This window comes from Silurus meridionalis, chromosome 6 (genome assembly GCF_014805685.1).
Source record: "Silurus meridionalis isolate SWU-2019-XX chromosome 6, ASM1480568v1, whole genome shotgun sequence".
Lineage (NCBI taxonomy): Eukaryota > Metazoa > Chordata > Actinopteri > Siluriformes > Siluridae > Silurus > Silurus meridionalis.
Window position 1 is genome coordinate 12,179,348 of NC_060889.1, and position 12,007 is coordinate 12,191,354.

The window sequence follows — 12,007 nt, forward strand, 5'->3', positions numbered from 1 at the left end:
ATACTTGTTTAAAGGGTGCACTTTTACTTTTACTGAAGTAATATTTTACCTACTGGATCTCTAACTCAAGTACATGGTTTGTGTACTTTGTCCACCACTGTACATGATTCCCTACACCAATGTAAAATTAAATAAATGCAGAAAAAGCATGAGATGACAGTCTGAAAGGAAGTTCTTATATAAAACAAACATGCCTTGTAACGCATGGTTCTGCCCAAATCTTTACCAGTGTGTGGGCTTTTCACTCTCGCAGGTCGAGAATGAGTCAAACACACTGCAGGATGGCTCTCTGATTGACCTGTGTGGCGCCACGCTGCTTTGGCGGAGCCCGAGTGGCCTACGGCGCACGCCTACGCTCAAGCAGCTCGAGTCACTGCGCCAGGAGCTGAACGCCGCACGTCCCCAGTGTCCAGTGGGCTTCAACACGCTAGCCTTCCCCAGCCTGGCGCAACGTGCCACCGTCGACAAGAAGCAGCCATGGGTCTACATGAACTGCGGTCACGTGCACGGCTACCACAACTGGGGCTTCCGCAGAGAGAAGGATAAGGCAGTGGGGGCAGCCGAGCGCGAGTGCCCCATGTGCAGGAAGGTGGGCCCGTACGTGCCTTTGTGGCTGGGCTGCGAGGGCGGCCTGTATCTAGACGCAGGGCCCCCGACACATGCTTTCTGCCCCTGCGGCCACGTGTGCTCAGAGAAAACGGCACAAGGCTGGAGCCAGATTCCACTGCCGCACGGAACCCACGCCTTCCACGCAGCATGTCCCTTCTGTGGCACATGGCTCACTGGCCAGCACGGCCACATCAAGCTCATCTTCCAAGGCCCCGTTGACTGAGACAGCAGGACTGCATGTGAAACACAAGGACTAAAGGGCCTGGAGTCAATGTACTGAACTGTTCCTGCACCGAGACACCAGCGTGCTGAAAAAAAAAAGGAGAAAATGTTGAGAGTATATGTAAATAAAGGTGATGAAATAAATAAAGGGAAACGATTGCTTGCTTTTTGTAAGATTGCCGTGCACAAGCAACGTACTAAGAAAGATTTATGGGCATCGTTTTAGGGCAGAAACGTTGTGTTGCCTTGCTGATGAAAACCTACTGTAAAAGAAATGTGGCTATGGGCCAGGATCTGAAATATACACCGTCATCACCAGTCATTTGTATTTGACATTATATTAAAACATATGAACACTATAAATATATAGGCAGTAAGATGAACGCTACACGCCTTCGACATCACAACGATGATGCAGCATAAACGAGAGAAAGGCTTAAGCAGACTCTCTCCTCTTTGCCTCCCTCCCTCCCTCCCCGTCTCTTCATCTGTTTCTCAGGGACGTCTGGGCAGAGTGGTACAGTCGTGTCTGCAGACTGCAGCTCATTCCCTGGCTATAAATAACTCAAGGTCATTATTGCTGCCCCACAAACACTATGCACACTGGCCTTTGCGTGTAAGAAAAAGAACAAGATATACAGTACAGAAGCCATTTACAAGTCAAAAGCAAACCATTTATTATATTTGTGTAGATCTGTATCATAGCTTTTGATCTACTGACTAATTCACATAAGGACTTGCTTACAGGACCAAGATGTGCAGTTATTATTTTTAATATAGACTAATACTAGAATGTACTTCGATCATTAAGACATTTGGATCTGATCAGGACGATCTTAAGCTACTGGGTAGAATTGATGAATCGTGAAACAACTTCAGTATTGAAACAAATCCAGCTGTTTAGACTTGCTAATACAAAGCATAATATAAAAAAAAATAAGACAGCTAATCAGTTACAGCAGCATGAATGGTTTCAAAACCTCTAACCTCCCATAATGGGATTAGTAACAGGTAGGCAGTAAGATCATACACTGTAATATTTTAAATAACAAGCTGCTTGATGAGGTGACTGAAAATCTATAAACAACTGAAGAAAAAAAAAAAAGAGGCACTTTTAGAAAATACACATTTTCTTCTATTTAGGTTGCTACATTGACTATGTTTACAGTGCGGGCTATGGTTTGCTCTTATATTGTGACTCAAAAATAAGCTGCATTAAGAGCACCAATTAAAAATGACGATCCAGGCAATAAAAAGATGCAATTCATGAACCACCAACTAAAAAAAAAAAAAACCCAAAAAGCCACACATAAGACATTGATCATTTTTATTATATATATTTATAATAATATGTACAGAAAGAAGAAAAACATGATCAAACTGAGCTATGAAAGAGCACCAGAGTGAGCAAGCAGTGGGAGAGAGAAAGAACTACCGGCCTGGTGCTCTCACTACAACAGTCGCCTGCACCTTCATCATGCCTCGCCCAAAGCAACATAGAGATGTGCAAATGACAGAGAGAACAATGAACAAAGTTAAAAAGTAAAAGCCAAACAAAACAAAACAAAAAAAAGAGAAACAAAAAAGAAAGCACGCAGCAAAATTCCATCACATTCAAAAGCAGCCCCTCCCCTCTTGTTTAGAATAATGTCCCACCCTTATACATTGCCCCTAGGCCCTAAATCCGTTAATCAGACACACAGCATCACAACTTAATAGCTCAATTCATAGGTTAAAATCAGTAGAACAGCAAGCCTCATGGAAAAAAACAACAAAAATAACGCATTCTGAACATGTAGGAAACAGAGGGCACTCGGATTTAATGTGTGATGGAGTACAGGTCTGAAGTGAGACGTATGTGATTTTTTGTTGTGTTTTTTTTTTTTTGTTTGTTTTTTGTTGGGGTTTTTTTTTTTTTACAGACATCACATGTAATTGAAATAGAAGGAATGTTCCTAAATACAGTAAACCCAACCCCATCCCTGTACACCCCCCACAAACCTGCTACTGCTCCCTTCACCCCCATTCCACCAAACCAATCTCACTGAGCAATGTCTTTAATCTCCCAAAAAAAGTGTTATTCTGAGGTTAAAAATGGCTGAAGTGGCATTAAATGTAAATGGCTCAGTTTATTAGTACTCTAATATTACAATATGATAGACAACTTCTTCAAGACAGGTCTACACAAACTGCATCTAGGTTGTTTTTTTTCTAGATCCACATTCTACATATACTATATTATGACAAAAACACTGTCTGTTGTCCACAAGAAAGTCATTGCTCATGGGTTTTAAATCTTAACTTAGTAAGGGGACGCTTTTGTTTTCTAAACTTGAAGTCACATTAGGGGTAGAGGGGCTTTAAATTGAAGGGCTATATATTAACCCTTACACTGCCAAGATTTTTGTACTGTTCTACACCAAATAATGAAAGGTCTCAAAGATTAAGTTAATTTTATTTTAGGCCGAATGCAAAAAGAAAAAGGGGCTTGAACATGAGTGTTGTATTTTGGAGAATATGGAAGGTCATATCCGGTCTCTAAGCCAAGACCAGTCAGTCCCAACATCCTCCATCTTGATAAGACCCACAGTACAAACATCCCACTGATTTAACACACCTTCAGGAGTACACCCCACCCCCCCGTGTATGTTTACACTTTATGCACACATACAAAGACATTTCTAAACCACACAGTTTTGCAGGGATGATGGGTTGTGTCGAACTGAGCTTGTACAGCAAAACATACGCAACGTCTATACAGATTCTGCAAAAGACTGACTCGTCGAAACGCTAAGATGTCAAAGTAGACGTCAAACCCAAGACATCTTGGACAAAATGAAACCCAAACGCTACAGTAATTTTGACAAAAAGACCGGCACACCTGAAAATAATAATTAAAATAAAAAAATAAAAGAAATGAAAGCTCATCTCGCAATCCAAAAACTAACTACTCTGCCGCAAAGCTTGCATGATTTTTCGTATACCATTGCTTTACTGCACTGAGCGTCCAGTGACGAGGAACAACAACTGACTTTCACTTAAAATACAGAAGAGAAAATTGAGCCATCACTAGGCGTTACAGTTCCAGTCTGGATTGAACTTTTTTTCTCCTGCTCCTGAATACACTGAAAACAAATGACCGGGGAGGAGTTAAATGAGGTAACGGGGAACAGTAGCTTTAGTCAGCCAGCCCATACTCCAGACATCAAGCTTTCCACCCTCTCCCTGCCAAACACCTAAATTTGACTGCAGTAAGCCTTTGTACAATAATTATGATTAGGAAAAAAACAAAAAAACAAACTACCATTAAGTCTTAAAACGAATAATAACCTTAGTAAGATCAGAATATGAAATATATAATATTGCCAAATTTAGGTTTTTTATTCTTTATACACTGAACAACAAAAGAAACTTTGACAAGTGTACAAGGGTTTGTGTTGGATCGATGAAGGCAAAACTGGGAGAGACTTCATGACAAACAGGATTATGCAACTTTCCCGACTCACTCAAATCCCTCAGCTCTTTATTTTACAATAAAAAGGCTGTCCTCCAAAAGCCAATTACTTTTCTATTTGCACCTCTGTCATAAGATAGAAATCACTGCGTCTTCAGAGGGTTTGGGTTGTGGGTGGAATTTTAATGCAGGTGAGACTAAAATAGAAGAATAGGTCAAGATTTCAGAAGACAGAGGTCAAAAGAGATACGGTGTGAGTCTAGGAGTATAAAACCAAGGAGAGGACCAGGATCTCATAGAGGAGGCTACAAAACTCCTTGCAAGGAAGCCAAGGGAACGTTAAAACTCAAGCTTTGGCTTCGAACGCAGTGGTTACTCTGTTAGAACATTTTCACCTTCTGTTCTTATGCTCCTAGATGTATGTATGCGTGTGTGCATGTGTGTGTGTGTGTGTGTGTGTGTGTGTGTGTGAGAGAGGGCAGAAAGGGCATGTTTGTGTGTGTCTATGTGTGAAAAAGAGGGAGAGAGAGAGAAAGAGAGACAGGGAGAGAGAGAGGCTCTTCAACAGCAGCCACCACCAGACTGTCGAACTGGAGTGCTGTCGATCTTCAGGTTGGGTTTGTCTCCTCCAGCCGTAGCTCCCGGTCCCATGCGTTTCTTGATCTCGGCGGCCATGGTCATAAAGGCCTGCTCTACATTGGTGGCATTTTTAGCGCTTGTTTCAAGGAAAGGGATGGCAAGAGAGTCAGCGAATTCCTGCAAAGACATAAAAAGACTCTCAGATAAAGGAGTTGCTAGATTTTGTAGTGCATTTTCATTGACGTGAACAACAAAGGAGCCGTCTCACACACACGCACACACAACGTTCTAAATGTGGAAGTACAAAGAAAGAGCACTGAAGCTTGTTCATACTTTGGCTGTTGTGTAGTCCACTACTTTCTTCGTTGTGAGATCGCACTTGTTTCCAACCAGCAGCTTGTTGACATTCTCACTGGCATAGCGATCAATCTCCTGCAGCCACTGCTTTACATTGTTGTAAGATTCCTACCGGGAGAGTAAAAAGAGAAAATAAATTGCACAATGCTGATACTGCACCAACGGACTCGTGCGGTAAGGTTTCTATAAAGCACTGATGTAGCTCAACAAATTGACTTACAGAAAGGTAAAGTGCAGAAAATGAATGTATGCTCTAAACTGCCCCCCTGACATATAAGACTAAGTGGCCAATTAGCTGCATTGTAAGAATGCTGCACACAGCAACATCAATTTTTGCCTCCATGCCAAAAGGTGACACAGCAGCGCTCCCTAACTGAATCAAACAGCATAACTGTGTGCAAAATGCCACTTCATTAAAGTTTCTGAAACTTTCAAATAATTGAAATTCCAAGGAAGTCCAACCACAGTAAAGTCTGTTCTTTTCGAATTTGACCTCGGCGCAGCAATAATCATTAACAATAATCAAACATTAAGTTGATCCCTCACAGACTCACTGATTATTTATTAATCAAGACAACCACGATGCTGAGGATGCCACTGTGCCTCGAAGTCTAATAATAAAATAAAGTCTCATCTTGTACTGAGTATTCCATCACTGGTTGGAGCTTGTTTTATCAGAGTTCAATTTTGTTTCAAGATTCATTGTAAATGAGAAGCAAGGAGTACAAAAAATATAACAATATACATAACTCATGTATCAGGCTTTAGTTTGGCACAAAACCTATACTGCATACTATGCCTCTCCTCAGGTCTTGCAGTTTTCATAAGTTCCCTAATTCAATCTACATCCATAGTTTGATATTCGTGTTTTTTATGTTTCAATGTGCATTACCTGATCAGTGACATCATACACCACAATGATGCCATGGGCTCCTCTGTAGTAACTGGAAGTGATGGTGCGAAACCTTTCCTGTCCAGCAGTATCCCACTGAGAGGGAGAAAGAGATGGTGAAAAAAGGGAATTTCAGGGTGTGTGTATGTATGTAATAAATATATATTAATATTAATTTGTTTGTCAATTCACATGCGTTCTTTACTCAGATAAAAATAAATAAATAAATTCTGGATTTTCTTTTTTTTTTTTTTAATCACTAAACATTTGGTTTTTGCCTAAATCCGGCATAATGCGCACATCCAGAAATAAACCCCTATGAGGTCATCAAACACACTAGGCATTTATTCGTCATAAAGCCAAAACAAACTTAAATTACTGTCTCTTTTGATTGTCTAGATAAGAGCAATACATTATTCGAAACTGTAAAGACTCTACTGTCTACTTTTATTTGTATTTTGGCTCTCTGCCATCTCAGTCATCATCACAGACATGAATAAAACAACCTAATTCTCAGTGAAAAACTGCCTAACAAACAGAATAAATATAGATCTATAGAGCTTGAAATGTCTACTTTTAAACAAACCAATTCCCAAAACAACTTCTCTGATTGTGTAATCCGTATGGACGTTAAAATAAGTAGTTTTTCCGGTATCACTTCATTAACCGTCCGTTTGGAAACAGTTTCGTTTGGTGTATTGATAATTTACCTGATTTAAATCACTTTTTTTTACTTTAAAACATTTACAAATATATTTGTATTTAACTAACAAATATTTGTAGTGATTACAATGATTGCTGCAAGTGAAAGTTTAAGCTTAAACTAAAAAAAATTCACATGAAAAACCCAGGAACCACTGAAGAAAAAAAAAAAGCTTTAGATTTCACTCACAATCTGAAGCTTAATAGTTTTGCCATCCAGTTCAATGGTTCTGATCTTGAAGTCCACTCCGATGGTGCTGATGTAGCTCTCCGTGTATGTATCATCCTAGACAAAAAGCATGCATTGTCACAACCGGTTGTATATTAATAAATATAAAGTGTACTAGTCAAAATCAATAACAGTGACTGAACAGAGTAAATTATATAGCGTTTCAAAAGTGTATATGAAAGACAATGTTCGATTTATTAAGTTAAGAAATCACTAAGTCTACATCTTACTGAGGAGACACAAGTTGGACCTTTTCCACTTTCCACTGCAGATCAAATGAAACCAGGTTTTCAGTAATACTATTTGGATGCATCATATATTCATCAGAATGAATTTAACCTTAGACACACTGGTGCGGTTCTAAAACCAAAGAGTTGCCAAAGAGTTCAAGGACCAGAAAGGTTGCATGATCTTAATTTTTATTTCAAACAGTATCACCGAGTTATGTACTTACTGCAAATCTCAACAGGAGACATGACTTGCCCACTCCAGAGTCACCGATGAGGAGCAGTTTGAACAGGTAGTCGCTAAAAAAAGGGAAAAAAAGCATAAAATCACATTGCAGCTTAAAAATTCCCCACAGAGGATTACAGTGCAAAAAGAGTGAAAACAGGAAAGATGATAATTCAACGAAAGCAAGAGAATTTATTTCTGAGAAAACAAGGTCCATCTATCAATGATGATTCTATTAGTAATTCTTGGGGAAAAAAAATTAAATAACAAAAGTAAAAAAAAAAAAAAAAAAAAAAAAAGAACACCAATTCACAAATTTGAAAGCAACATAAATAAAAGTGAATGCTTATTGTTCCTATAATAGATAACTTCATTTAATTATTGCAAAGACATTAAAAACAAGTACAAATAACAACACTGTGGTAAACAAAAACAGGGTCCATCCACCAGATAGAAGCCGTGTGACTCGTGCCCCCTCCTAACTATCTAAATGTTGCAATCAACAAGCTGTTGTGGTGCTTTCTGAATACTGAGCACATGGCACTGTTAAGGACTAGTGTTACACATGTAACAAGGTGTTGCGTCACACCTGTCGTGAAGCAATCGGCACTTTGGGCATACAGCATGTAATACAGTTTGACGTGTCCGTGTCAAAAGGCAACACATAACAGGGCGTTATTTTAGAGGTTGTTTAAAAAAGTGTTGTCATGACAGACTGCATCTTCTCACTACACTGCGTGAATCAGCTCTGAGCAAGCACATGTTCCATGAGAAAGATGCTTTTTGCAACATATTCGACTAAATGATTTTAGTTTTTCTTTCCTTTGCTGATTTTTCTTCTGGTTTTTTCTGTATGCTATACACTGAACATATAAATGCAATGGTGGGTTGGGCTTTATTTTCAATGTCACATGCTCCTGTATGGCTTTTTTTTCATCTTCTGGAAACCAATGTTGACTTCTACCTCTGCAGGACTTTGCACATGCGTGTGTACGTTAACATGCACTCTATACATACACACACTTCTGTTTCTGGCATTTGCACTATAACTGCATCATGACTTTGTACATTTGTTATTCGTTTCTTGCGTCATTTTTCGGTTGCGGTTTGTCTGAAATTTATTCTCAAAGTAAGAATTTCATTTCACGGTGTTTCAAAATGACTCCTGTACACAGGACAAACTCAAATCTTGAGTGACTGTGGTATGTCTTTTTCCTCCATGTGGCGGGTTTCTGCGCATGGCCAAATTGAAATGTATCCATAATAAAACATTAAAATCCACTAGCCTAATTTACTTACAACCAAATTTAATACTAAGCGGACCACAAGATTCCTGACCATGAAAACACCTTACAATGTCCTACACGTGTCCACTTGCACATGCAGCATTTCAAGACGTTCAATTTTCATTTATAATAAAAATACAGGAAAACTAAGACCGAATTAGCACTTCCTGGCAGCAAACCTCATGAAAACAACACATTCTGTTACCCATCATTTGTTTCCATAATTCATTTTAGACACATTTCCTGTTTTATTTATATACACGATATATATTTGATCATTATTAACTCAAATCAAGTCGGCCTTTATTTCAGGTTCATTATATCCAGATAGTAGAGAAAGTTAGCTTTTAGGTTTCACGTTTTATAATATTGATCAATATTTGTTGGCATAACAGTTATCGTGCAAAAGTGGAAGTGTCTTGATGGGAGTTTGGTGCCATATTGGCCACCACTCATAGCATCGCCAATGACCTCCTCCTCCTCCTCTTCCTCTGGCCACAGCCCAGAGACTTCACAGGCCTAAACCCTGTGGACAGGAGACTCAATCTCTGGCTGAACTTCTGTCAATTTCCTCCACTTTCTAGGTTATGAGACCCTCTCCTTCTGAAACGCATCCATTTTACCTAACGAGGGCAATTAAATCGAAAGGAAACCGGCTGCGGCGCAACCAAAAGGCGTCCACTGTCGATTAGCCACCCAGCGTAAAATGATCCTATCTGTCGGTTTCAAAAATCACCCAAAATAAGTTTTTTAATACGGTGTAAGATGAGAGCGAATCTAAAATGACGTCCAGCAGTCGTCAAAACCAATTGTGTCGTCAAAAACAGCTAATTTCATATTTCCGATAGCGCGCTAGCTAGTTTGCTTATATTCGTTACAATTAGCATAACGAACCCGTATTCCAAAACGGCCCGCCTCCAACGCGCGGATTGGCTGTTAATAAGCTTGGTTCGGCGCGTCCATTAGCCAGTGTCGTAAACCGTCCCTGATCTCAGCCAATCGCAACCCACGAAGTGGACTGTGTCGCGAAACGGGTGTGCATTATAAGATAGAGGTTAGCTAGCGAGGCAGATGACAGGAGCTAACTAGACGAAGTGACAAAGCTTGTCGGCTAACGACGCCATGGTTTTCTATGAGGAGTGGATGTGAAATGGAAAGGAAGACGAAATAAAAAAAAAAGGTCCATTAGTGCGGCATGTATTAGTGAAGGAAGAGTCATACTTACTATTCAGGATTCATGGTGGGAGAAGGCCGGGGTGTGTGTTTTAAATGGAAGTCTGACGAACACTTTTGCTTCCTCTTTGACTCCGAGATAATAGATGATTCCTCCGATTGTGATTGTGAAGCACTGTGGTGACTCAGGCTGCTGTGTTTCGGTTTACCCTCCGCTGCTGCTGCTGTCACTGCTGCACACCGCCTTTACTACGAGCTCCTTTCACTTACCGGACATTACTCTTACTGAATAACAGCAGGCTCCTTTATCCGGGCTTTTTTTCCTCCTCCTTCCTCTGGCCGCAGGAGAAGTTACAAGATGGCTGCGCAGGTGCGGCAGTGACATCAGATGACGTGGCAGTACGGCCGGATTTAAAAAAAAAAATTAACAATAAAAAAAGACAGAAAGTTAGGCAACCCTTACATGACGTCATACGCCCTTATAGTTTCTGGCCCTGGGGTTCATTTTGGTTTTATGACTGAACTGATTCACACAATCATATAATTTTTCTCCATCATAATCATATAAAGAGAAGCTCCAGGGAATGTCACGAAAAAAAAGTCTGGACATTATTTCCAATTCTATCATCTTTTAAAGACCATTCCTGTCTTTCAAATTTAGTTTTACTATTGTATTTTATTTATTTAATGTTGGTCAAAATATAGATCATGATGTTGGAATTATTCCTTTCCAAACTGTCAAAACACACCTTGGTATATGTGACACAAATATTCTCTCTATAATACCACGCAGAGAACTTAAAAAAGTAAAAAATAAAAAACAATTATAAAAAGCTATCTATCTATCTATCTATCTATCTATCTATCTATCTATCTATCTATCTATCTATCTATCTATCTATCTATCTATCTATCTATCATACTGCAATTATACAGCCATTTTGCTTCCTGCTTCCATTATACACATACACACACTTTCAGGCTTTTGCTATATTTGCTATAGTTGCTATATACTGGAACCCTGTCTCAGATTTCCCCTTCTAACTCTTATGCTCTTGTCGCACACAGCCACTCGTCAAAATGTAGTGAAAAGCCGTCCCGGAAGAATGGCTGTTACTATAACAGTGACAAAACCTGGAATGGGAGGTTCAATATGCAATTAAGGGAATGATAGTCAAATGTCCATAAACCTTTTTTGCCATACAGTGCTTCACTTTTTGTTTTCTATTCGATACTATGCCATGTACTGTTTTCACTGAATCTGCTGTTAGCTAAAACAACTCCTAAGTGACAAGCAGTAATGTGGTTAAATGGCACTAATTTGTAGCTTTGTGCTTTGTGGCTTCCCCTCCGCACAATAGATTGCAGTTATTCACAAGCTGCAAAACTTCATGAATTTTGTTCATTTAGCCAGTGTCTGCAATCCACAGACATACAGTGGTGCTTGAGATTTTGTAAACCCTTTAGAATTGTTTGCCTCAAAATCCTCAAAGTGAATTCGATTGAGCAAATTAAACAAAATATTATACTGGTCATTTATTCATTAAGAAAAATGATTCAGTATTACATATCTGGCAGAAGTATGTCACCGTATGTCACCCCATTGTAAAGCAATAACTGTAAGTAAAGGTTTCTGGCACCTGTTAATCAATTCTGTACCATAGCTTATCAGAATTTTAGCCCCAATTCTCAGTACACAAAAGCTTCAACTTTGGAATTTTTGGTGAGTTTTTTTTACGGTAATTGATTGCTTCAGTTTTTTACAACATTTCTGTTGGATTAAGGTCAGGACTTTGACTTTGTCATTCCAAAGCAGTAACTTTGTTCCTTATTTGTTGGAGTTGAAATTCAGGTCATGGACAGATGTCCTGACATTTTCCTTTATAATTCTGAATTCATTGTTCCATCCGTCCCAGATTCAGTAATGATGAATATGATGACACCACCACCACCACGTTTCACAGATAATGTTTTTATACTGCATTTTACATTTCGGCATTTGTTAGACCCCCTTATCCAGAGCAACTTGCAATTATCTAATTCATACAACT

General features: G+C 39.3%; 2 protein-coding genes across 3 annotated transcripts in view; one reads left to right on the forward strand and one right to left on the reverse strand.

Moving 5' to 3' along the window:
• peli3 (pellino E3 ubiquitin protein ligase family member 3) overlaps positions 1–3,731 on the forward strand; it is a 27,649-nt gene extending 23,918 nt beyond the window's left edge. For both annotated transcript variants that reach the window (XM_046852801.1, XM_046852800.1), the window contains exon 7: positions 254–3,731. In XM_046852801.1, coding sequence (XP_046708757.1) covers positions 254–832 — 579 coding nt within the window. In that variant the 3' untranslated portion in view covers positions 833–3,731. The remainder of the gene's footprint in view (positions 1–253) is intronic.
• Positions 2,142–10,336, reverse strand: rab1ba (zRAB1B, member RAS oncogene family a). The gene is made up of 6 exons (XM_046852802.1): positions 10,009–10,336; positions 7,499–7,571; positions 7,006–7,101; positions 6,114–6,209; positions 5,198–5,329; positions 2,142–5,041 (listed from the first exon to the last, which is right to left on the reverse strand). Exons 1-6 carry the CDS (start codon positions 10,020–10,022, stop codon positions 4,847–4,849), a joined length of 606 nt encoding a protein of 201 aa, XP_046708758.1. The 5' UTR covers positions 10,023–10,336; the 3' UTR covers positions 2,142–4,846.
• Positions 10,337–12,007: the final 1,671 nt, after the last annotated feature.

What these genes read in the sequence shown, in the direction of transcription:
- rab1ba (XM_046852802.1), bottom strand. An exon ending in GTCTCCTGTTGAGATTTGCA is followed by an intron (nt 7,102 to 7,498) that starts GTAAGTACATAA and finishes CTTTTTGTCTAG; the next exon opens with GATGATACATACACGGAGAG. An exon ending in TGTATGATGTCACTGATCAG is followed by an intron (nt 5,330 to 6,113) that starts GTAATGCACATT and finishes CTCTCCCGGTAG; the next exon opens with GAATCTTACAACAATGTAAA.